This window comes from Choloepus didactylus, chromosome 18, assembly GCF_015220235.1.
Source record: "Choloepus didactylus isolate mChoDid1 chromosome 18, mChoDid1.pri, whole genome shotgun sequence".
In the NCBI taxonomy this organism is placed as follows: Eukaryota; Metazoa; Chordata; class Mammalia; order Pilosa; family Megalonychidae; genus Choloepus; species Choloepus didactylus.
Genome location: NC_051324.1, coordinates 28,050,848 through 28,077,612, shown reverse-complemented (window position 1 = coordinate 28,077,612; position 26,765 = coordinate 28,050,848). Strand labels below are relative to the sequence as shown.

The following is a 26,765-nucleotide window of genomic DNA, read 5'->3' as shown; positions in this document are numbered from 1 at the left end:
TTAACAACTCCAAGGAAAGGAATACTGACAGTTATTTTCTCACTGAACCAAAAGTTGAAGGTGGGTGGACCCAGGGTCAGTCTAGCAGCTTGACAATGTCTTCAAGGCCCAGGCACTGTCCCTCTTTAAGCTCTTCATCCCTGTGTTAGCATTGTCTGTCAGTTGACAGATGGCTCCTTCTCTCAGCTCATCCTCACACAGACAGAGTCACAAGCAGAATCAGTTTCTCTTCCTACATCTCTCTCTCACTTTGTATCAGGTTTTTTTTTTTTTTTCCCCTGTGTCTGTCACTACTAATAACTTCTTTATTCTGGAAAAGCAAATGAAAGTTGTATTCATATAAACACTGACATTACAGAGTAAAAGGAAAAGGGTAAGAGAGAAGGAAACAAAACCTCTACAAATCCTGCTAATACTGTTTCACCAAACAAGACTGTAATGTTTTGTCCCATATTCAACCACTTATGTAATATACCACAAATAAAGTCTTCTCTGGAAGATACTTTTCTCCTCTTTGAGACGGCAGGGAAAGGGACTGGAAGTTGGGGTAGGTGGCTTTTATTCTTTTGACAGATCTTTTCAGTCATTATAGATATTGCTGCAGTGTTAATAAAAAATATATGCTTCTCTGTAAAGCATTAAAAAAAAATTCCATGGATGAGATGGCTGAGGCCTCAGCTCAAGTATCTTCAAATGCATTGTTGTCCATTCCCTAACCTTTCTGTGTGTTACTTCTTGGTTGTTTACCGGATCAATGCCATTCTCTGTTTGTGAGCTTCTGTGATGTAAGCTTTTTTTGTAGGGTCGGATTTCTTCAGAGCCAAATCCTGGGATTCACATGTTCCACTGGCGCTCTAGATGCAGTTGGACATCTTTCACCTCCAGGGTGCTGGACTTGTGACGCCAAGCAAACTGGCAGGCTGCGGTCACCACCCTTTAGATACAATCATCAGCAATCTGCAGCAGCATTTCCTCCACATCTTCATCCAACTGCTCATTAGGATCCACTTCTCTTACTAAATCCTGCAATTTCTTCTTGGTCAATACCTGATTGTTTTCAGGGCTGAGATGACCTCCTGTTGCAGGAGTGCCTTGTATCTGTACTACTGTCATGCTATTGGCCATGGAGCCTTGTGGAGGAGTGCTGGCTGGTTCTGGTTTTATGGATGAGAAATTGGAAAGGTTGATTAGGGCTAAGGGGCCAAACTGGTTCATAGTCTACCGAGCTTTGGATTTCAGCTCATAGAGCTTATCAAGATCCTGTTTCCTTTGAGAGCTGTGAAGACCAAGGCCAATCAAAGGCAGCAGTGTCTATCTCCCCATGATATGCAGAGACTGCCCCAGTGAAGCGTTGGTCTCAGCAGCCAGTGAGACCATGGAAAAGTTTTTTCCTGACATGCCCCTAAAAGAATCACATCCACTCTTATTTCAATTGTTAGCAAAGGGAAATGGGACCACCGCAATTGATCCACCTTTCCTGAGGACATTGTCCCTTCTTACAACCAGGGATTTAGCAGGAGGAAGGAAAGCCAGCACTGTGTCCACTGGGAGCCACTCGGGCTGGTGGTGAGCTGGAAAGAGAGCTCAGAGGTTAATCTGAGGCTGTACCGCTGGAGGAGTTGGAGATTTAGTCAGCACTGGGACTAGAGTTTATGTGAAGGACAGACAGAGGCTGGGAAACCAGTAGAGTATGGAGGTTTATTGCAAGTGCCCAGGTAAGAGACAATAAGCCCCAATTAGACTGGCCATGGTGAAGATGTGAAGAAGACATTTACAAGTAAGACTGATAGAACGTCATGTTTTTTAAACTGCAAGAAGCCACCCAATAGTGAGTCATAAAAATCAGTATAAATTTTGTGGTTCAGACCAACCCAGCTTTTTGGTTTTTTGTTTTATCTCTTCCCTTCTCAAAACCCTTTATGTCCTTAGTTTCTTTGACTTCACTTTGTTATTTCCTTTTAACTCTCTCTGAACATTGCTTCTCTTTTTGGTAACCTGAATCCTCTGCTCACCCCCAATACTGATGCTCTGAGTTCTCTCCCTGACTTGCTGTGTTTTTCTCATACCTCCTCCTCACCTTGGCTCATCCCATCTATGCTCATGGGATAAACTGCCATCACTCTATGCTGATGGCCTCCAATCTATACCATAGCACAGTCCTCTCCCTTGAGCTTCAGATGCTAGATACGTAGACAGACATCTCCATTTGATGTCCTGTAGGTTTAAAAGCAGACCAGCATTAAAAAAGAGAATTCGTTTTTTAAAAAAGAAAATACAAGGATGCATCACACGTACAAATACAGATACTGTTTTATGACACTTATGCTCATACATATATATCTATGTCCTGGGTCACAGTCAAAAAAAGTTTTAAAAACCCAGAAACTAGATGACAGGCTTGTCACAGAGATGAAAAGAGTAAGAGGAGCCAGGGACAACTCCATCTGGGCAATAAAAACAGGGAAGTCAGAAGCAGCTGGTTTCTGGAGGAAGATGAAGACTTTCATTTTGAATGCACTGATTCTGGTTTATAGTAAATCACGCAGAGTGGTTGCTCCTTTCCCTACCTCATCCAGCTTCTGGGCAAAGTATATTTCTGAATGAATGTTCTGAGGAATGAGGGAGTCTCCCTTCAAGGTCATTTATAACTAGCTCCCAAGAAGAGGTGAAGCATTAATGAGGGGCTAATGTTCACTGAACCCTTATTATGTGCTGGGTTCTGTTCATCCAGTGTCTTGCCTTCCAGTAGCTCTTTGAGGCAGGTACCACTATCTCCATTTTACAAACAAGGAAGCTGAGGTTCAGAGAGGATGAGAAACCTGGCACTTAGTGATACCTTGAGTTGTGCTTGCAAACCATACCACCTCTGAGGCTCTTATAAGGCTCCTGTGACCTCATAAGTTGAATAAGCACTGGCTTTCAGGAAATTATTTCCTTCTGATTTGGAAGGTTCTGTGCAAAAAGTTGACTTTATTTCTTGTTAAATTCCTAAATTCCCCAGGAGCTGCCCAGATTCCTAGAATCTGTAGTTGATTCCCTACATCCATCATTGCCTCCTGGACAATATGCATACAAATCAATCCATTGCTGCCTCATCAAAACACAAGCTCATCGTCTCTCCCTTCAGAAACCTTCTGTTCAAACTTCTCCGTTCCTCACAAAACTAGTCTTCCCATCTTCCAGAAAGAATTATTTTTACTCTCCTTACATCTTCTAGTTTCAATTCCTTACCATTGTTTCTCCCTTGGAAAGCTTCCTGAATCCTCTCCTTGCTTCCAGGCTCTTCACCTCCAACGCAGCCTCACATTGCTTTTTGGCTAAATTTTCTAGAAGTGGCATCTCCAGCCCGACTCCACAACTTAAGTTACTTGGTGGCTTCCGGCGACCTAGTGAAACTATACAACGGCTCCATCCTGTATTCAAGGTCCAACCTAAATTTGGCTTCAGCCTCATCTTCCTCCACCCCTTCCAAAGAAATGCTGCTCTGACAGTCCAAGCCCAGAGCCAATGCCACCTCCTTCTACGCTACCCTTCCCTGATCCACTACCTGCACGCGGTTTCCCTGCTAATCTCCTGAAACACTTCGCAACGCTTTTATTCCTTTCTACCCAGATATGGCTATTTGTGTGCTTTCCTACGCCCCCCCAAACTTCGCTCCTTTTTCCCAAGCCTGGGACCCAAGTGGCGCGCGTCAATCTATGTGCATGGAATAAACTCAGGGAGTATGCGGACGTCTTGAACTAAGGACTAAAACTGGCCTATACGTTTCCTTTCCGGAGACTCGGACCAGCGGCCTCCAACCCCTCCCGCCCAGCCGCTATCAGGGGCCAGTCGGGACGAAGGCATTTCCCCAATGGAATGAGTCTGCGGGCCATCCAGGGGCTCGGGATTCGGGCTCAAGAGCTCGACAAGCGCCCATCAGGAAGCCCGCAAACAGACAGCGACTCACACCACTGCTCATCTGGCTGCACCACGGGCAGGATCCGGAACACCGCTTGGGACGGAACCTTTCCTTCGAAACCAGCCCGGGCACTTTTGAGCGAAGCACGCAGGAACCGGAAGTCGGCGATGACGAGAGGCCATCAGAGCCACTTGACTTAATGGGAGATGAACGTTCCTAGTTTTCTCGTGGCGGGAGGTAGGATTGCTGGACTACTCGGTTAATTTCCCGTCTGCCTTGAGACCCGGGTTCTGTAGTATTTCTCCGCTCTAGTCTGAATCCTGAAGATGCCCACTTGGAGGCCCTGCCGAGCTGCCCCGAGGGTTGGAGCATTTGTGCTTGCTGGGGCAAGGAGTCCACGGACGGCTCCCTCCCGGCCTGGGCCGCGCGAGAGGCTTCAGATTCTAACAGTGGCCTCTCTAACTTCTGACTGTATCATTGTCCCATAGTTGGGGTGTCAGTGATTGGTTGGCTTTACAAAATTATTTCTTGTGTAGTTCTTCTGCTTGCAAAAACATTCATGGTAGAAACTTTGAGAAGTATACAGATGAAAATGAAAACCGCCTTAAGTCTACCACAAAAAAATTGCTAATAAATGTATAAAATTTTCCTTTATTTGATTCCCCCATGTAAGAAAGAAATGTGAAAATGGAACTGAATGTATATATTCTAAACGAGATATTAATTACAAAAAGATCTCTGAAGTTTAAAATACTATCAAAAACATTGAGCAGTTGAAATCGTTTTAACTATGTGTTTCTTGATGGGCATAAAATAAACTTTCTAGTCAACAAAACTTAGGTCTCATCTATAAGAATCAGAAGACAATTCTAGTGACTAAATAAACAAAAACTCTATTTAAAATATATATAGCTTAGTTACTCTATTTTAAAGGTGGTTCTCCAGGAGAATTTAATATGGTACATACTAAATTTGTTCTTAAATTAAATTAGTTCTCAGAATATATGCTATGTGAAATTAGGAACCTCCTACTTCTAATAAGTCAGGCCCTGAATCTTGAGGCTTGCTGTAGTGAAACTTATGCCTGTAAAGGGGGCATAATTACATCCAGGAGTCACCTCCAGAGAATCTTTTGTTGCTCAGATGTGGCCTTTAAGCCCAACTCTGCAAATAAATTCATTAACCTCCCCCCTACGTGGGACACGACACTCCTAGGGGAGTCAGTCTTCCTCACAATGTGGGACACAGCTCCCGGGAATGAGCCTGGCTGTCTGGCAAAGAAGGATTGAGAATGCCTTTTTGACCAAAAGGGATTTAAAAAAGGTAATAAAATAAGGTTTCAGTGGCTAGGAGATTTCAAATCCGGTCGGGAGGCTATCCTGGAGGGTACTCTTATGCAGATATTCCAAATGCCCACAGTATGCCAAGCCCTAACCAATAGTAGTCGCAAATATACTAAAGAATACCTAGGTCCCTATCACAGCCTATAAAAGTTTCAGTCAATAAGTTTACTTTTCAGAAACTTAAATCCCTGGAGTGTTCCCATGCCAGATAAGTTCCCAAACCCAGAGGCAATAGCCTCTCCAAAAATATCAACCAGGTGCATCCCCCTTCCCCATAATGTCATCACCCCTTTCCAATATGAACAAGTTAGGGTGGTCACTGCCCAGATATCCCTAAAGGTTGAGACAGTGATCAAATGAAAGAGAAGGATAGGAACTGACAAGATTTAACAAAGGATAATGAATATTGAATCTACCTATCTATATATCTATATGTATATGTATATCTATATCTATATATTAGTTTCCAGGGTATGAGAATAGCTAGAAGAAAATAACTGAGATGGTGGAACTGTAACATATAACATGCTTTGAGATTTGCTCTAGAGCTACTTGTTAAATTATGCTTTGAAAGTTATCACATCTCTGTATATACGTTATATTTCACAATAAGGAAACAACTGAAATTGTGGAACTGTAACCCATAACATTCTTTGAAATTTGCTAACTAGTTAAATCATACTTTGAAAGTTATCATCTTTCTGTATGTATGTTATACTTCACGAAAAGGAAATGACTGAAATGGTGGAACTGTAACCCACAACATTCTTTGAAATTTGCTCGCTACTTGTTAAATCATATTTTTTTTTGTTTTTTTTTTTAATCATCATTTTATTGAGATATATTCACATACCATGCAGTCATACAAAACAAATTGTACTTTCGATTGTTTACAGTACCATTACATAGTTGTACATTAATCACCTAAATCAATCCCTGACACCTTCATTAGCACACACACAAAAATAACAAGAATAATAATTAGAGTTAAAAAGAGCAATTGAAGTAAAAAAGAACACTAGGTACCTTTGTCTGTTTGTTTGCTTCCCCTACTTTTCTACACATCCATCCATAAACTAGACAAAGTGGAGTTTGGTCCTTATGGCATTCCCAATCCCACTGTCACCCCTCATAAGCTACATTTTTATACAACTGTCTTCGAGATTCATGGGTTCTGGGTTGTAGTTTAATAGTTTCAGGTATCCACCACCAGCTACCCCAATTCTTTAGAACCTAAAAAAGGTTGTCTAAAGTGTGCGTAAGAGTGCCCACCAGAGTGATCTCTCGGCTCGTTTTGGAATCTCTCTGCCACTGAAGCTTATTTCATTTCCTTTCACATCCCCCTTTTGGTCAAGAAGATGTTCTCCATCCCACGATGCCGGGTCTACATTCCTCCCCGGGAGTCATATTCCACGTTGCCAGGGAGATTCACTTCCCTGGGTGTCTGATCCCACATAGGGGGGAGGGCAGTGATTTCACCTTTCAAGTTGGCTTAGCCAGAGAGAGAGGGCCACATCTGAGCAACAAAGAGGCATTCAGGAGGAGACTCTTAGGCACAAATACAGGGAGGCCTAGCCTCTCCTTTGCAGCAACCGTCTTCCCAAGGGTAAAACTTATGGTAGAGGGCTCAACCCATCAAACCACCAGTCCCCTATGTCTGTGGTCATGTTAGCAACCATGGAGGTGGGGTAGGCGAATACCCCTGCATTCTCCACAGGCTCCTCAAGGGAGCACTACATCTTTTTTTTTTTTTTTTTACTTGTTTGTCTTTTTTTTTTTTTTTTTTTTTTTTTAACTTTCCCTTCTTTTTTCAAATCAACTGTATGAAAAAAAAAGTTAAAAAGAAAACAAACATACAATAAAAGAACATTTCAAAGAGACCATAACAAGGGAGTAAGAAAAAGACAACTAACCTAAGATAACTGCTTAACTTCCAACATGTTCCTACTTTACCCCAAGAAAGTTACATAATATAGCAACATTTCTGTGAACTTGTTCCTACTATATCCATCAGAATTTAACAGACCATAGTCATTTCTGGGCATCCCCAGAACGTTCAATAGCTTATCTGTTCTTCTTGGATTATTGTTTCCCCTTCCTTAATTGCTCTCTACTGCTAGTTCCCCTACATTCTACATTATAAACCATTTGTTTTACATTTTTCAAAGTTCACATTAGTGGTAGCATATAATATTTCTCTTTTGTGCCTGGCTTATTTCACTCAGCATTATGTCTTCAAGGTTCATCCATGTTGTCATATGTTTCACCAGATCGTTCCTTCTTACTGCCGCGTAGTATTCCATCGTGTGTATATACCACATTTTATTTATCCACTCATCTGTTGAAGGACATTTGGGTTGTTTCCATCTCTTGGCAATTGTGAATAATGCTGCTATGAACATTGGCGTGCAGATATCTGTTCGTGTCACTGCTTTCCGATCTTCCGGGTATATACCGAGAAGTGCAATCGCTGGATCGAATGGTAGCTCTATATCTAGTTTTCTAAGGAACTGCCAGACTGACTTCCAGAGTGGCTGAACCATTATACAGTCCCACCAACAATGAATAAGAGTTCCAATTTCTCCACATCCCCTCCAGCATTTGTAGTTTCCTGTTTGTTTAATGGCAGCCATTCTAACCGGTGTTAGATGGTATCTCATTGTGGTCTTAATTTGCATCTCTCTAATAGCTAGTGAAGCTGAACATTTTTTCATGTGTTTCTTGGCCATTTGCGGTCGCGGTTACTGCTTCTAGGGGGAGGGGCGGCCGGTAGCCGAGCCCTCAGCTCTCGGGGCTGCTCAAGGGGTACCGGCGGCGGGGGCTCTTTCCCGGAGGCGAGGGCGAGGCGGAGGACGTGGCCAGGGTCCTCGGCGAGAGGCGTGCAAGGAGGGCGGCGATAGGGACAAGACACTCTTCATCCAGTAGGAGTATGCGCCAAAGAGAGTTATTCAGGGGTGATTACAGGTTATATAGGCTGGTAAGAAGGGCAGGGCTGGAAAGGAGGTGAAGTAGCCTTAAATGGCAATATTGAAGGGATAGGGGCTAGGATTGGTTCTGAGAGAACGCCGGAACCGTTGCAGCGGGGCGGGGGTAGTTCTGGCCACGGGCATGCGCGCTGGCGGTGGCAGGAGTGGCCTTGGCACCAGGGAGTGAGTGGGTAAGGTAAGGAAGTGGGGAAAGGGCAGTTGGGAGAAAGGCGGTTTCCTCCGGCAAGCCTCCCCTGCCAGTGACATTTTGGGTGAGGAAAAGGGAGCTGCCCTGACCTCGCTCCCCAGGCTCGGGGGGGCTGCAGAGGGCACTCACGCCCGTACCTACTACCCTCCCCAGGGGGTGATATCAGGTCCCCTGGCCCAGGCCTGGCAAGCCGAGGTACAAGCTCAGACACCCGCAATTCCCCTTTCTTTTCTAATTAGAGGAAGAGGCTTTACCGGAGAGGCCCGCTAAGGGTGAGGGAAGGGGGAGGTTAGGGAAGGGAAAAAGGGGTTGATGGTGGCTCAGCGAGGCTGGAGCTCAGTGTTGGTGTGGTGCCCGGGCGCTTGACAATGGCTTCGCTGCAGCGGGCTGGGTGAAGGTGAGGGGTTTAAAGTTCAGGGGTTCAGAGAAGCTGGAACTCGAGGTGAGAGCGATGTTCAGGTGATTGAGAAGGGCCTCGCGGTTGGCGAGTCGACCGGTGGCGTTGAGGTCGCGGAGGGTTGGTTGTCATCTTGGAGTGGGGGGCGTCAGAGGTGGCGAGTCGCTGATACTTTTGAGCGCAGGTTTCTTCGACTCTGGAGACAAAGGTGGCGAAAGGCTTACTCGGCTCCTGGAAGAGCTTGGTGAATTTATTAGGCCGACAGGCAGAGCAATTGGCAAACGCGCGCAAGGCGATGCCTCTGAGGATAGTCCAGAAGGTGGCAGGGACATTAATATAAGCAGACGCATTTAGAAATGCTCCAGTGCCCAAATAGGCTTTAGGGGGATGATAGACTCCAAGGGCTGCGTCTTGCTCACTTTGCTGAGCTGCTTCTGCCTGGAAGTGAGCACGCCAGTCAACAAACTGACCGGGGTTAAGAATGGAACGGGCAAGCGAGGCCCAGTCTTGGGGGATGCAATAGTCCATGCCGAGATCCTGCAGTATTTGGGAAGCGTATGGGCTACCTAACCCGTCCTCCCTGACGGCCCTGCGAAGCTGCTTGATAGTATCTGAGTCAATGGGATACCAGTCATACGGTTTCTGTGGGGTGGGCGCAAGGTTAAGAGGAAAGCAACGAAAAGCATGAGAGAAAGGAGGACGCGCTTGCAAAGGGCTTGGCGCGGAAGTGAGGGTAGGGGGAGCGTTGCCCCAAGGGTTGCCTTGAGGTGTAGAAGGCAGCCAGGGGTTGTTAGTCGGTGGGGTGGAAGGAGCGGCGGCAGCTGCCGGTAGCGGCTCCGAGGGGGAGCTCGCCAAAGGGGGAGGTGGGAGTGGGAGGCCCCAAGCGTCGCAAGATGGCGGCGCGGTGGGCGTGGCTAAGACACAAGATGGTGGATCAGCCCCGCCCTGTGAAAGGGTGGGGCCCAAGGCATAAGATGGCAGACTAGCTCCGCCCTGTGGAAGGGCGGGGTAAAGCATCTGTGGTTTCCGGCCCAGCTTAGGGCTGATGTCATCGCCGGATCATTTCCTCCCCTCGATGGAAGAAGAAGGAGGAAGTTCGCCATCTTGGCGTGGCGCAGTGTTATTTTGCTTTTTGGGAGTCACCTCGAGCGCGTTGTTAATCTGCTCGACTAAGGACTCCGTGTCTGAGTCATGATTTGAATTAGTATCGCTATCTGAATCTGTTGGCTGGGTTGATAGGGCCTCCTTGGATTTAACGGGGCCTCGATCAGGGGGGAGGGAGCCTTGAAGGCAGGAGCGGATGGTTATTAAGGTGGGGAGCAAGCCGGGAGGGAAGCGCTTGCTCTCATGTTCCATGGCATTAGTGACTCGATCAATAAGACGGTCATAAGTAACAGGGTCCCAAAGATGGCAAGTGGTGAGCCATGGGTTAAAAGGCAGCAGGAGGTCCCAGTACACCTGCAGCTGCCGGACAGACACTTTACAGCGATGCGTGTCTAGGAGACCCGCTAGAGCACGAACTTGAGGTGCCTGACATGTAGATATACGATTACCCATAGCTGAGGGGGGAGGAGGGGGGGTTGCTCCCGAGCCGGGCCGGCCGGCTGGCGGGGAGGAGGAGGAGGAGTTGATTACCGAGCAGAGAGAATGAGATAAGCTGTGGCCGCAAGGCCGAAGGAGACGGCGAGAGCAGAAAGCAGTGTCCTTTGGCAACAAGAGCAGTCAGGGGGGGCGGTTGCAAAGAGGCACACGGCACCAAATGAGGAAATAAAAATACAAAGAACTACAGCAAAGTAATGGAGGGGAAGAGGGAGAGTGTTAGGAGGAACAGGGGTCATAGAAGTGCGCATACAAAAGGACGAAGAGAGCGTGGGGGAAGGGAGGAGTTCCTACTGGATGAAGAGAGCGTGGGGGAAGGGATGAGCGGCTTCGGAGCAGGGAACCTCCCACGGCTCCAGAAGCGGCGAAGGAGAGGCGGCCCTACCTTGCAGGCGAGGAAACGGGAAGCTGGAGAGGCGTCCGGGCGAGCGATTGACCCGCTGAACTGTTGTGTGGAGACGTTCCTCACACGGGGCACCAGTTGCGGTCGCGGTTACTACTTCTAGGGGGAGAGGCGGCCGGTAGCCGAGCCCTCAGCTCTCGGGGCTGCTCAAGGGGTACCGGCGGCGGGGGCTCTTTCCCGGAGGCGAGGGCGAGGCGGAGGACGTGGCCGGGGTCCTCGGCGAGAGGCGTGCAAGGAGGGCGGCGATAGGGACAAGACACTCTTCATCCAGTAGGAGTATGCGCCAAAGAGATTTATTCAGGGGTGATTACAGGTTATATAGGCTGGTAAGAAGGGCAGGGCTGGAAAGGAGGTGAAGTAGCCTTAAATGGCAATATTGAAGGGATAGGGGCTAGGATTGGTTCTGAGAGAACGCCGGAACCGTTGCAGCGGGGCGGGGGTAGTTCTGGCCACGGGCATGCGCGCTGGCGGTGGCAGGAGTGGCCTTGGCACCAGGGAGTGAGTGGGTAAGGTAAGGAAGTGGGGAAAGGGCAGTTGGGAGAAAGGCGGTTTCCTCCGGCAAGCCTCCCCTGCCAGTGACATTTTGGGTGAGGAAAAGGGAGCTGCCCTGACCTCGCTCCCCAGGCTCGGGGGGGCTGCAGAGGGCACTCACGCCCGTACCTACTACCCTCCCCAGGGGGTGATATCAGGTCCCCTGGCCCAGGCCTGGCAAGCCGAGGTACAAGCTCAGACACCCGCAGCCATTTGTATTTCCTCTTCAGAGAACTGTCTTTTCATATCTTTTGCCCATTTTATAATTGGGCTGTCTGTACTATTGTCATTGAGTTGTAGGATTTCTTTGTATATGCAAGATATCAGTCTTTTGTCAGATACATGGTTTCCAAAAATTTTTTCCCATTGAGTTGGCTGCCTCTTTACCTTTTTGAGAAATTCCTTTGAGGTGCAGAAACTTCTAAGCTTGAGGAGTTCCCATTTATCTATTTTCTCTTTTGTTGCTTGTGCTTTGGGTGTAAAGTCTAGGAAGTGGCCTCCTAATACAAGGTCTTGAAGATGTTTTCCTACATTATCTTCTAGGAGTTTTATGGTACTTTCTTTTATATTGAGATCTTTGGTCCATTTTGAGTTAATTTTTGTGTAGGGGGTGAGGTAGGGGTCCTCTTTCATTCTTTTGGATATGGATATCCAACTCTTCCAGCCCCATTTGTTGAAAAGACCATTATGGCTCAGTTCGGTGACTTTGGGGGCCTTATCAAAGATCAGTCGGCCATAGATCTGAGGGTCTATCTCTGAATTCTCAATTCGATTCCATTGATCTATATGTCTATCTTTGTGCCAGTACCATGCTGTTTTGGCTACTGTGGCTTTATAATAAGCTTCAAAGTCAGGGAGTGTAAGTCCTCCCACTTCGTTTTTCTTTTTTAGAGTGTCTTTAGCAATTCGAGGCATCTTTCCTTTCCAAATAAATTTGATAACTAGCTTTTCCAATTCTGCAAAGTAGGTTGTTGGAATTTTGATTGGGATTGCATTGAATCTGTAGATGAGTTTGGGTAGAATTGACATCTTAATGACATTTAGCCTTCCTATCCATGAACATGGAATATTTTTCCATCTTTTAAGGTCCCCTTCTATTTCTTTTAGTAGAGTTATGTAGTTTTCTTTGTATAGGTCTTTTACATCTTTGGTTAAGTTTATTCCTAGGTACTTGATTTTTTTAGTTGCTATTGAAAATGGTATCTTTTTCTTGAGTGTCTCTTCAGTTTGTTCATTTCTAGCATATAGAAACATTACTGACTTATGTGCATTAATCTTGTATCCCGCTACTTTGCTAAATTTGTTTATTAGCTCTAGTAGCTGTATCGTTGATTTCCCAGGGTTTTCTAGATATAAGATCATATCATCTGCAAACAATGACAGCTTTACTTCTTCTTTTCCAATTTGGATGCCTTTTATTTCTTTGTCTTGCCGGATTGCCCTGGCTAGCACTTCCAGCACAATGTTGAATAACAGTGGTGACAGCGGGCATCCTTGTCTTGTTCCTGATCTTAGAGGGAAGGCTTTCAGTCTCTCACCATTGAGTACTATGCTGGCTGTGGGTTTTTTCATATATGCTCTTTATCATGTTGAGGAAGTTTCCTTCAATTCCTACCTTTTGAAGTGTTTTTATCAAAAACGGATGTTGGATTTTGTCAAATGCTTTTTCAGCATCTATTGAGATGATCAATTGATTTTTCCCTTTCGAGTTTTTAATGTGTTGTAATACATTGATTGTTTTTCTTATGTTGAACCATCCTTGCATGCCTGGAATGAACCCCACTTGGTCATGGTGTATGATTTTTTTAATGTGTCTTTGGATTCGATTTGCAAGTATTTTGTTGAGGATTTTTGCATCTATATTCATTAGGGAGATTGGCCGGTAGTTTTCCTTTTTTGTAGCATCTTTGCCTGGTTTTGGTATTAGATTGATGTTAGCTTCATAAAATGAGTTAGGTAGTGTTCCATTTTCTTCAATGTTTTGAAAGAGTTTGAGTAAGATTGGTGTCAGTTCTTTCTGGAAAGTTTGGTAGAATTCCCCTGTGAAGCCATCTGGCCCTGGGCATTTATTTGTGGGAAGATTTTTGATGACTGATTGGATCTCTTTACTTGTGTTGGGTTGGTTGAGGTCTTCTATTTCTTCTCTGGTTAGTCTAGGTTGTTCATATGTTTCCAGGAAATTGTCCATTTCTTCTACATTACCCAGTTTGTTGCCATACAGTTGTTCATAATATCCTCTTATAATTTTTTTAATTTCTTCAGGATCTGCAGTTATGTCACCTTTTTCATTCATTATTTTGTTTATATGGGTCTTCTCTCTTTTTGATTTTGTCAGTCTAGCTAGGGGCTTGTCAGTCTTGTTGATCTTCTCAAAGAACCAACTTTTGGTGATATTTATCCTCTCTATTGTTTTTTTTGTTCTCTATGTCATTTATTTCTGCTTTAATCCTTGTTATTTCTTTTCTTGTACTTGGTTTAGGATTGGTTTGCTGTTCATTTTCTAGCTTCTTCAGTTGATCCATTAGTTCTTTGATTTTGGCTCTTTCTTCCTTTTTAATATATGCGTTTAGTGCTATAAATTTCCCCCTTAGCACTGCTTTTGCTGCATCCCATAGGTTTTGGTATGTTGTGTTCTCATTGTCATTCGTCTCTATATATTTAGCAATTTCTCTTGCTATTTCTTCTTTAACCCACTGATTGTTTAGGAGTGTGTTGTTTAACCTCCAGGTATTTGTGAATTTTCTAAGTCTCTGATGGTTATTGACTTCTAATTGTATTCCATTGTGGTCAGAGAATGTGCTTTGAATAATTTCAATCTTTTTAAATTTATTGAGGCTTGTTTTATGTCCCAGCATATGATCTATTCTGGAGAAAGTTCCGTGAGCACTAGAAAAGTATGTGTATCCTGGTGATTTGGGATGTAATGTCCTGTAGATGTCTGTTAAATCTAATTCATTTATCAGATTGTTTAGGTTTTCAATTTCCTTATTGGTCTTCTGTCTAGTTGATCTATCTATAGGAGAGAGTGATGTGTTGAAGTCTCCCACAATTATTGTGGAAACATCAATTGCTTCCTTTAGTTTTGCCAGTGTTTCTCTCATGTATTTTGTGGCACCTTGATTGGGTGCATAGACATTTACGATTGTTATTTCTTCTTGCTGAATTGCCCCTTTTATTAGTATGTAGTGGCCTTCTTTGTCTCTCAAAACATCCCTGCATTTGAAGTCTATTTTATCTGAGATTAATATTGCTACACCTGCTTTCTTTTGGCTGTAGCTTGCATGAAATATTTTTTTCCATCCTTTCACTTTCAGTTTCTTTGTGTCCCTGTGTCTAAGATGAGTCTCTTGTATGCAACATATTGATGGTTCATTTTTTCTGATCCATTCTGCGAATCTATATCTTTTAATTGGGGAGTTTAATCCATTTACATTCAACGTTAAAACCGTGAAGGCATTTCTTGCATCGGCCATCTTATCCTTTGGTTTATGTTTGCCATATTTTTCCCTCTCTCTATTAATATCCTTTATTGTACCCATACCGAATCTCTTTAGTACTGAACCTTTCTCCAAGTCTCTCTGTCCTGTCTTTGTTTCTCTGTCTGTAGGGCTCCCTTTAGTATCTCCAGTAGGGCAGGTCTCTTGTTAGCAAATTCTCTCAGCATTTCTTTGTCTGTGAAAAATTTAAGCTCTCCCTCAAATTTGAAGGAGAGCTTTGCTGGATAAAGTATTCTTGGCTGGAAATTCCTCTCACTCAGAATTTTAAATATATCGTGCCACTGCCTTCTCCCCTCCATGGTGGCTGCTGAGTAGTCACTACTTAGTCTTATGCTGTTTCCTTTGTATGTGGTGAATTGCTTTTCTCTTGCTGCTTTCAGAACTTGCTCCTTCTCTTCTATGTTTGACAGTGTGATTAGTATATGTCTCGGAGTGGGTTTTTTTGGATTTATTCTATTTGGAGTTCGCTGAGCATTTATGATTTGTGTATTTATGTTGTTTAGAAGATTTGGGAAGTTTTCCCCAACAATTTCTTTGAATACTCTTCCTAGACCTTTACCCTTTTCTTCCCCTTCTGGGACACCAATGAGTCTTATATTTGGACGTTTCATATTATCTATCATATCCCTGAGGTCCATTTCGAGTTTTTCAATTTTTTTCCCCATTCTTTCTTTTATGCTTTCATTTTCCATTCTGTCATCTTCCAGGTCACTGATTCGTTGTTCAACTTCCTCTAGTCTTGTACTATGAGTGTCCAGAATCTTTTTAATTTGGTCAACAGTTTCTTTAATTTCCATAAGATCATCCATTTTTTTATTTAGTCTTGCAATGTCTTCTTTATGCTCTTCTAGGGTCTTCTTGATTTCCTTTGTCTCCCGTACTATGGTCTCATTGTTCATCTTTAGTTCTTTGAGTAGCTGCTCTAGGTGCTGTGTCTCTTCTGGTCTTTTGATTTGGGTGCTTGGGCTTGGGTTATCCATATCGTCTGGTTTTTTCATATGCTTTATAATTTTCTGTTGTTTTTGGCCTCGTGGCATTTGCTGAACTTGATAGGGTTCTTTTAGGGTTTGTAGACCTATTGAAGTCCTTATCTCTAATTTACCAGATCTACAGCTTTGTGGAGTACACTTTCTCTAACTAACCAGCAGGTGGCGTCCACAAGCCACCTGTTCTCCACAAGCCAGTTCTCCCCTGCTTAGCCTTTTTGGTGAGTGGGGGAGTGAGTCTTGTGGGGTCCAATTGGTGTACCAAGCTTGCGTGTGTAGTTGGTGTTGCCTGCCCTGTATGTGGGGCGTGTTTCTGGGCAGTCGGGGAGGGGGGGTGGCCCTAACAATCAAATCTCCCTGATGATCCTAGAGTTTTAAAGCTGCTGCAATAGTCTAATCCTTCAGTTCAGTCCTGCCACAGTTTGTCTCTGCCACTGACCCACAAGTCTTTGGTATTGGCGTATGGCTCCTGAGACTTGCAAGTGGGCCCCTCTTCCAGGCTGTGCACCCCGGGTCCTCTGTTGAGGGATGACTGTGCTATGTCACAGGTGAGTGCCGTCCCCCCAGGGCAGTTCTGGGCTGCTGGGCTGTGTAGGGAGGCTCCCAGTCTGCTCAAATGATGGCTGAATGGGGCTTTGTTAATTCACACTGCTCCACCTTCCCAGCTCTGGGACATTCAGCTGAGGTTGCAGGGAAGGCTAATGTCCACGCCCAGTTTTGTGGTGTGTGCCTGTTATTTGAAGCACTTCCGTCACACTGGGTTGTCTGGGGCAGCTCTGGGCTATGGGGCTGGTGATGGGCAGGAGTGTTTCCTGTCCACCAGGATGGTGGCTGTGAGCGGACACCCCCCTTTTCTTGGGAAGTTGTGTTGTTTAGTGAATTTTCTCAGCCACTGGATTATTGCCTTTTGTCTCAGAGCTCTCTTAGTTCTGCTCTTGACTTGACGTGCCCAAATTGCAATTCTTTGAAGCTTTCTGTATTGGGCTTCTTAGAGTAATTGTTTTAGAAAAAGAAAAAAGGATTTAAAAAAAAAAAAACAAAAACCAAAAAACAAAAAAAAAAAACGGCCCTCCTCAGAGATCTAATGGGTTATTGAAATGCTAATAGACGAAGCAACCAGGGCCATTAAGGAAAGGTCCACAGGGCAGAGAGATCAGCTTTGCTTCGGGATTTGCATATGCGCCTCAAGGCCTAAGCTCCGCCCTTCCCCTTTCTGTGATCACCAGAACTCCAAAAATCCTCTGCTTTTATTTTGGAGTTTTTCGTGTTGTTTTTTTTCTATGCCTGTCTCCTCTCTGCTGGGCTGGCTGTTCTCAGAGTCTCTGGTGTCTGGTCTCAGTCTATCTATGGTTGGAGTTTGAATCAGTAGAATGAGTTTCCGATAAGAGCAGCCACTGCAGTTCTCCCTTCTCCTTCCCGGAGCTGACAGCCCCTCCTCCCCCGGGACTGAGCCTGGCAGGGAGGGGCGCGGGTCCCCTGGCCGCAAAAACTTACAGATTTCGCTGATCTCAGCAGTTCCACGTTTTCATGAGTGTTGTATGAGGTATGCCCAAAGACAGATTGCTCTGTGGTGTCCAGTGCACGCAGTTCCTGGCTTTTTACCTACTTTCCTGGAGGAGTAACTAAAACTTACAGCTCACCAGTCTGCCATCTTGCCCCGCCTCCCACAAGCTGGTTTTTCTAAATCATATTTTGAAAATTATTACTTTCCTATATTTGTTACATTTTACAATAAATGTTTTAAAAAACTAGGTTTTTTTAAAAATACACTTTAACAGGTAGTTATAGAGTAAATTTCAAAGTATAGTATGGGTTACAATTCCACAATTTCAGGTATTTCCTTCTGGCTGTTCTAATACACTACAAACTAAAAAGAAATATCTGTATAATGATTCAGTAGATTCAGTAGGATTTAATAATTTGTTAAATCCTAACTTCTCTGTTACAGGCCCTCCCTCTAGTTTGATCATTTTCTTAGTCTTAAGGTATATTTGGGCAATGACCATTCTAACTTCTTCATATTGAAAAGGGGTGTTGACATTATGGGGTAATGGAATGCAACTGGTTGATGTTCTGGGAGAGACTGGTACTTCTAAGTTTTAGGGCTTACCTGGCATAGGAACAATCTGGAGGTTTTAAGTTTCTGGAAAATAGACTTAATAAGTAAAACTTTTATAGAGTCTTAGAGCCCTGAGTTTTCTCTAGGGTTTTCAGAAATACTGTTGGTTTGTGCTTAACATGTTGTGGCAATTTGTAATATCTGGCTGAAGCTTGCATAAGGGTAACCTCCAGAATGAACTCTTGACTATATTTGAAATGTCTTAGCCACTGAAACCTTATTTTATTACCTTTCTTTTCCCCCTTTTGGTCAAGAAGGCACTAAATTAGTTCTTAAACATGTTAGTTCTTAAGCTGTGGGAAAGTCTGTATCCCTTTGCAAAAGTTGCTGATCAAGCCTGCAATAAATGCTGAAAGGAAGTAAGACACCCCAATACTTGTGTTTTGCTATTTTCTTTTAGGGAGATGGAGATGCTTTCCAATTCCACTGAGGTCACTGCTGTTTCAGACACTACATAATTCCTGCTGTCGGGAAAAATCCACTGCAACTAAGAAAATTACTCCCAACATTGCTTTTTGTGATGGAAATACAAAGGAGTGTGGAAATGCATTTGACAAACTCTTCTCTTTGGAACAGCAGGCTTCCATCTTGCATGTGTTGAATACAGCATCTAATAAAGAACTTGAAGCCTTCAAATTGCTACGTGGAAGAAAGTCCATCAATATTGTACAGTACAGAGAAAAGTTTGGGCCATTTCAGAATTTGGAGAGTTTAATGAATGTGCCCTTTTTTCAGTATAAGACTACCATTCAAGTTTGTAACTCCATTCTCTGTCCAGATACAAGGGGGAAAAAAAGAAAATCACAGGAAAATCGGCTCTTGGGAAAGCTCCTCAAACCAGATATAGGAAGAGAGAGACTAAAGGTATCATTTTTCTTAGTGTCTCTTACCCTGGCTGAATATTTGAAGACCTGCTCTGCAAAGTAGTATTCTGGGCTTTGGGCTGGGGAGTTACTGAGACAGGGTCCTCAAAGCAGCTTTTAGTTTGGTTGGTGGGTCAGACATATCCATATAAAGAGGTAACTTGTAAAGTATCATGTGATCACTACCAAATAATGAGATGTATAGATAGTAAATTGGCAATTTAGAGAAGAGAACTGTGGGCTGTGCTGGTAAGGGAAAGTTCACTAGAAGAACTCAACTTGAATCTCAAAAGAGAATTGAGCTGGATGGAAGAGGAGGGCATTCTGGGTAGAAAAAACAGTTGCCAGAAGTAGTTATGTACGTGGTTCATTTAAGAGGAATATTGGAGAGATACCTAGCTGTGTCTGAGGATTATATTGGGGGGTAATGAGAGATTAAGATGCAAAGATAGGTTATTGACAAGGAGTTTGGGTTTTATCTATATTTAGATAATATATCATGATTGTGAATAATTTATGACAAACGATTTTTTAAAGATACTTAAACTTTAGAACATTATAATGAGCCTTTCCAGCAGGATTTAAAATTTGCTGATCCTGTCTCTAGAAATCATTTTAAAAGCAATTCTTTTTCAGTGTTGTCTTAAAAAATTAAATGTAAGAATTATTTGACTCATCAACCATGAAATCTTGGTGGCCCTTTGGTTCCATGAGCATTATTTGATAAAAGGTTCTCTTATACTGTAACAACAATAAGCACCATTTTTTGTGGACCAGTGGTTATTTGGGGTGGGGGTGGGGGGCAGGTATGGTTACTTTTTTTAAAAAAATATTTTTAATTGTGGTAAAATACATAGACCATAAAAATCATCTTAACCATTTTAAGTGAACAATTCTTTGACTTGAAGCATGTTAACCATCCTGTGTAACTTTTACCACTATTTATTTCCAGACTATTTTCACCACCCAAAACCAAAATTCATACTCATTTAGCAATAACTACCCATTCCTCCCTCCCTCCACTTCTAGTAACCACTGTTCTGCTTTCTGTCTCTATGAATTTGCTTATTCTAAGTATTTCCTATAAGAGAAGTCATGTAACATTTACCCTTTTGTGCCTGGCTTATTTCACTCAACATGTCTTCAGGATGCATCTATGTTGTAGCATCTACTAGCACTTCATTTATTTTCATGGCTGGATAATATTCCATTGCATGAATATACCACACTTTGTTTAGCCATTCATCTGAAAATGGACAGTTGGGTTGCTTCCACCTTTTGGCTGTTGTGAATAATGCTGCAGTGAACATTGGTGTACAAATATCTGCCTGAGTCCTTGCTTTCAAATTCTTTGGATATACACCTAGAAGTCAAATTGCTGGGTCATATAATTTTATATTTAGTTGTCTGAGGAACCACCAAACATCAACATTTTACATTCCTACCAACAATATTAGGGTTCCTATGTCTCTGCATCCTCACTAACCCTTGTTATTTTCAGTATTTTCAAAATAATAGCCACCCTAGTGGGTGTTAAATGTTATCTTATAGTTTTAATTTGTATTTCTCTTTGTCTAATGTTGAGGATATTTTCTTGTGCTTATTGTCCATTTGTATATCTTCTTTGGAGAAATGTCTGTTCAAATCTGTGACCCATTTTTCAATTGGGTTCTTTTTGTTTTGTTTTGTTTTCAATTGGGTTCTGTTGTTGAGTTCTAAGGGTCCCTTATATATTCTGGATGTTAATCCCATACATGGTTTCCAAATTTTTTTTCCCATTTTGTAGGTTGTCTTTTCACTTTCTTCATAATGTCCTTTGATGCTTAAAAAGTTTTAATTTTGATGAAGTCTATTTTATCTATTTTTTCTTTTGCTGCTGGTGCTTTTGGTGTAAAATCTAAAAATCCATTGCATATTACAAGGTACTGAAGATATTTCCCTATATTTTCTTATAAGTTTTATAGTATTAGCTCTTATATTTAAGTCCTTGATCCATTTTGAATTAATTTTTGTATACAGTGAGAGGTAGGGGTTCATGTTCATTCTTTTGCATGTTGATTTTCAGTTGTCCCAACAACATTTGTTGAAGAGACTATTCTTTCCCCATTGAATGGACTTGGCAACCTTGTAAAAAATCAAGTGGCCATAGATGTGTGGATTTATCCCTGGACTCTCAATTCTGTTCCGTTGGTCTATGTCTATTCTATGCGAGTACCACCATTTTAATCACTGTAGCATTGAAGTACGTTTTGAAGACAGGAAGTGTGAGTCCTCTGTCTTTGTTCTTCTTCAAGATCGTTTGGCTATTCAGGCCCCTTGCAGTTCCATATGAATTTGAGGATCAGCTTTTCCATTTCTGCGAAAAGGCTGCTGGAATTTGGGATTGCATTGGATTTGTAGATGGCTTTAGGTGGTATTGACATCTTAACAATATTAAAGTCTTCCAATCCATGAACATGGGATGTCTTTTCATTTATTTAGGTCTTTGATTTCTTTCAGCAATGTTTTGTAGTTTTCAGTGTACAAGTCTTTCATCTCCTTCGTTAAATTTATTCCTAAGTATTTTATTCTTTTAGATGTTACTGTAATGGAACTGTTTTTTAATTTCCTTTTCAGATTGTCCATTACTGGTATATGGAAAATCCAATTGACTTCTGTGTATTTATCTTGTATCTTGCAACTTTGCGGAATGAATATGGGTACTTTTTAAAAACCTGATGAAAGCTATGGACCCTCTTCCCAGGAGGGAGGAAAAGATATGTGTGTGTATAGCACATACACACAGAATTTTGCATACACTTTTAGAGAGGACTTGCAGATTCCACTAAGTCCATCCATGAGCTTGCAGTAGAACTCCTGCTATAGTTGATCTGGAACATATTTGAACAAAATTTTTTGGAAATGAATTTCATCCAAAGTCATGGCTAACTACTTATACTCAGATTATAGTGGAGCTGCATCTTTTTTAGTGAGCTAGATTCTAAAGTCAGTTTGTGAAGAAAATTAGGCAGTCAAAATCCTTGAAAACAATTTCCTGTTGCCTATGAAGTACTGTGTACAACCAAGTGCAGTAATTACTATGCACACTAAAGCTTGAGAATCATTGAGCTAAAGAAAAGATCCAAAAAAAGTTATGTATTTTTTAGATTCCTGAGCATCTAAATTATTCTGCCTTTAAAATATATTTCTAATCTTTTGCAGTGAAAGAGAGATGGTTATATAATTTTTAAATGTTCCTGCTTATATATTTATAGAACATATTAGTAATTTATTTCTCGATATAACTAAATGAGACGTGTGGGAGTGAGGTGATGCCATTGTACCTGGACTTCACACCAAGCTAAATCCACATATCCAATTATCTGTAATACATCTCCCCTTAGAAGCCCTATAGGCAACCCAAACTCATTAAAAATATATATATATCCTCCCACCTCCCAACTTGATCTGCCTTCTAGCATGATAATCTTGATTAGTGATGCCATTCAATCACTGAAGTCAGAGTGCAGTTACCTAGGTGACTCCCTCATCCTGCGTATCAATCTACCCTTTATTAGACTCTAATCTGTTATTTTTCTTTCCTTCTCACTGTCACTGTCTTAAATTAGATTCTTATTACTTTGTCATATGTTACAACAGGTACCTAACACAGATCCCCACCTCTAGTCTGGCCCTCTCCAATCCATCTTCCTGAAATGTAAATCTTATGTTGCTCCCTAACTCGATATGCTTTGTTGTCTCCCTGTAGCTCTCAGAATAAAGCAAGTTACTTAAGTTTTCAGAAATCTGTCTACCTTTCTGCCCTTGTTTCCACTTGCAGTCTTTACTCCACATCATATCTTTGCGGACATCTGAATGAAATAACTTCCTGTTTTCTGTTTTACTCCTCCCAAGTCCTCTAGTAAGTCTTTCCTGACCACTTCTCTAAAGTAATTGTTGAATGATAGCATTTCTTATAGTTTACTGCTCTGTTTCTTGTTTCCTGGTATCTGGCACCATCCATGGCAACAAATATTTGAATGACTACTTTGGACTGGGTGCTGAGAATGAGTAAAGGTTCTTTGCCCATAAACTGACTGCTACCTTTATTCCTAAATTCTTTAGTAATTCTGAGTTTATGAACTGCAAATATATTTATATTATAGAAACTGATTAGGCATTGAGTTTGTAGCTTAAACTTTGTATGTTAAAATGTTTACTGTTGTAATTAAACCAGCCTTTTTGTTTTAGGCAGTTAATAGTATCGTATCAATTGTTTTTGGTACTCGAAGAATTGCCTGGGCTCACCTTGATCGCAAATTGACAGTACTGGACTGGCAACAAGATGAATGTTGTAGATTATTGAAAGGAACATACCCATCATCTGTCTATTTAGAAGAGGTAAGGCAGTTGCACCTCCAAATTCCTATGTCCCGGAGCAACCTGTGTAGTTTAATATTCTGATCCCAAAAGGAATGTAATAAATCAGTAAGGTTGGATTTTCTTTTGGTACTTTACAAGATCAGCAGGAATTATCATTTTGATTATACATTAGAAATTGGCTCAATCAAGTATCTGCTATAAAGCTAATTGATTCTAGGCTAGTTATTCTAACCCTGTGCTCTACCCTAGACATTTTTAAAAGGTCAATAAAACAGTTTTAAGTTGTCTAATCTTAAAGCACACTTGAAGTTTAAGAAACTGGTGCTGAACAACTTACCTTAGCTCAGCTTGTTCCTCACAGACTGGAACTTGACTCTCCTAACTCCCCCATCCAGTGCTTTTCCAATTATTCCAAAATTGTTATGAGCAGTATGTTACATAATTATAATATTTTAAATTAGATGGGATAGAAAGGGGACTCAAACAGTAAAACTTCATTAATTATTTCTGTGCATTTATTTTCTTTTGTTTTGTTTAAAGATTTCTTCAGTCATTTCAAAGATGCCTAAAGCTGATTTCTATATTCTGGAAAAAACAGGACTTTCAACTCAGAACTCGTCTCTGTTTCCTATACTGTTGCATTTTCATATCATAGAAGCCATGCTGTACGCTTTATTAAATAAAACATTTGCCCAGGATGGCCAGCATCAGGTGCTGAGCATGAACAGAAATGCAGTAGGGAAGCACTTTGAACTGATGATCAGTGACACGCGGACTAGTGGAAAAGAACTAGTGAAGCAGTTTCTCTCAGAGTCTGTACTGAAGGCAGAGCCTAGGGTATTCTTCCCATTGGATAAAGTAGTCCGCTACAGACAGATGTTTTCATCTACTGAACAAAACAGAGTAGAAGAGTTATATGATTCATTATTACAAGCTATTGCATTCTATGAGTTAGCAGTTTTTGACGCTGAGCCTTAAAATTCTGAGGTTAATGCATCACCAGTTCTAATGTTATATTAATTTTATATTTATTAGCCCTAAAATTGTAAAATCAACTGTTTTTGAACTTCCATGTTGATGCAGGAGAAAACACATTTGAGTGTTGTGATTTGAAGCTATATATGCCCCAGAATAACATGTTCTTAAACCTAATCCATTTCTGTGGGTATGAACCCATTTTAGGTAGAATCTTTTTGATGAGGTTACTTCAGGAAAGGTGTGGCCTGGCCCACCTCAATCTGATGGGTCTTAATCCTATTACTCGAGTTCCTTATAAGCAGAATGAAATTCAGACAGACAGAAAGCCACAGGAAGCATGAAGCTGAACATCATAACCGGGAAGTGAAGGGAGACCAGGAGATGCTGTTCCTTGCCATCTGACAAACTAAGGACCAAAGATCATCAGCGGCAAGCCCCAGAACACCACGGTCTTCAGGAAGAATGCATCACCTTGATGATGCCTTGATTTGGACTTTTACCTAGCCCAAACCATAAGTGAATAAGTTCCCATTGATTAACCCAACACATTTCATGGTATTTGCTTGAGCAGCCCAGGAAACTAATGCAAGTGTATTTTAGATGTTCTTAAGTCAGACTTCAGATGGTTGAATAGCCAAAGCTGTTGTGAGACGCTGTGCCTTTTAGGTTTAAGTGTATACAATAAATGCCCCCCAAACAAAAAAATTATATCCCCTTAAAAGCAAATACCATATATACTAAGGATTTGCATCGTTATCATATTGTGTAAATAGGGAGTAATGATTTTTCTGGATGGCACTCCTTGTAGGAATAAAAGCTAAAGATAATTGTTAACACAACTTGTGGAATCATCTCTTATTCCATAGGTAGAATGTGGTTTGATGCCCTGCTCCCAAAATGTGATTTTCATCAGCTCAATCTTATCAAACCCAGAACAAACAAGCTCTGTCTAATAGGTTCATTTTTTTTTTTTTACTTTGAAATATCTCACTTGAAAGACTATCTTTTGATAAAAGAGCACTTATTTTTTTTCCCCATACCTCTCCATTTTTCATTCTGTCTACCTTAGTTCAGAACCTCATTGTATCTCACCCGTACTATTGGAATAGACTTCTAAGTGGTCTCTCAGCCTCTGCATTCACACTTCCAATCAATATTTTACACTGCTGTGAGAATACACTTCAAGTGACTCCATTGTTCAAAACCCTTCTAAGGCTTTGAACATTACGTTTTGTTGTTGTTTTGTGTACTTTTATTTTAATAAAGCATAATGATTTGCAGTTTTCATAAATAAGGTTCCATTATTTACTTTTATTTTTTCCTAAATATATTTTTGTTGTATGCAGAGATAGCATCACAGTTTAAGCAGAAATGGGATAAAATGAGGTGCTTAAAAATTGAGGAAAAAAATAAATTATAAATATCTTACCAAATAAAACCTCATATCATATATTTTCTTTAATTAGAAGAATTAATAAAAAGAGATATGCAGTCTTTCCTGATAATTATTAACTGAACTTGAAATCTATCAGCTATCTTAAATGTTCAGAAGGAAGCAGATATCTTAGGCAGACTACCCTGTTTGCACTGTCTCTAAATGGTTGTTACATTTTAGTAATAGTATTTTAAAATGTCACTAGCCTTGGGGAAATGATCCCTGGGACATTAGAAGGTACTAGTGGTAATTAAAAAACTGTTTTTATCTCATAGGGATAATAAAGAACTTTCACGGAATTGTCTATATTTTCTATAAATCAAAATGACTGCAATTCAATATATATTTCTCAATAGTAGATATATGGGAGGCAAGATTCTTGGGTTCACTGCTCATATCCCTTGGGATTACAAATATTAACGTATCAAGAGTATGTCAGGCATCCTCACCTGGACTGGTGTTGATGTTGTCATAAACATTGGGACTGGCGGTTTGATGTGCTGAGCCCTCGAGCAAGGGACTTGCCCTTATGAAGCTCATTACCACAAAGGAGAGTCTAAAGTTGTATGTAATGGTGCCTAAGAGTCTCCCCCTGAGTACCTCTTTGTTGCTCAGATGTGGCCCTCTCTCTCTCTAACTGAGCCATCTCGACAGGTGAACTCGCTGCCCTCCCCACTACGTGGGACCCGACTCCCAGGGGTGTAAATCTCCCTGGCAACGCAGAGTATGACTCCTGGGATGAATGTGGACCCGGCATCGTGGGACTGAGAGTATCTTCTTGACCAAAAGGGGGATGCAAAATGAGACGAAATAGTTTCAGTGGCTGAGAGATTCCAAATGGAGTCGAGAGGTCACTCTGGTGGACATTCTTATGCACTATATAGATAACACCTCTTAGGCTTTAATGTATTGGAATAGCTAGAAGTAAATACCTGAAACTACCAAACTCCAACCCAGCAGTCTGGACTCCTGAAGACAATTATATAATAATGTAGATTACAAGGGGTGACTGTAATTGTGAAGACCTTGTGGATCACACCCCCTTTATCTAGTGTATGGATGAGTGGAGGAATTGGGGATAAAAACGAAAGGACAAATGGGGTGGGGTGGGGGGATGATTTGGGTGTTCTTTTTTCACTTTTATTTTTTATTTTTGTTCTGGTTCTTTCTGATGTAA

At 41.9% G+C, this 26,765-nt stretch overlaps 1 protein-coding gene and 1 pseudogene across 1 annotated transcript; one reads left to right on the top strand and one right to left on the bottom strand.

Moving 5' to 3' along the window:
* Nucleotides 1–728: 728 nt before the first annotated feature.
* Nucleotides 729–2,963, bottom strand: LOC119513059 (annotated as a pseudogene).
* Nucleotides 2,728–24,992, top strand: TEFM (transcription elongation factor, mitochondrial). Its single transcript, XM_037807902.1, has 4 exons — nt 2,728–4,138; nt 18,351–18,814; nt 23,044–23,193; nt 23,716–24,992. The coding sequence occupies exons 1-4, from the start codon at nt 4,108–4,110 to the stop codon at nt 24,151–24,153; spliced, it is 1,083 nt and encodes a 360-aa protein (XP_037663830.1). The 5' UTR covers nt 2,728–4,107; the 3' UTR covers nt 24,154–24,992.
* Nucleotides 24,993–26,765: the final 1,773 nt, after the last annotated feature.

Bases quoted from the DNA above. Each gene is read 5' to 3' on its own strand.
- TEFM (XM_037807902.1), top strand. From the start codon at position 4,108: ATGAACGTTCCTAGTTTTCTCGTGGCGGGAG. The intron at 18,815-23,043 runs GTATCATTTTTC...TTTTTGTTTTAG, and splicing joins TAGGAAGAGAGAGACTAAAG to GCAGTTAATAGTATCGTATC. The intron at 23,194-23,715 runs GTAAGGCAGTTG...TTTTGTTTAAAG, and splicing joins CATCTGTCTATTTAGAAGAG to ATTTCTTCAGTCATTTCAAA.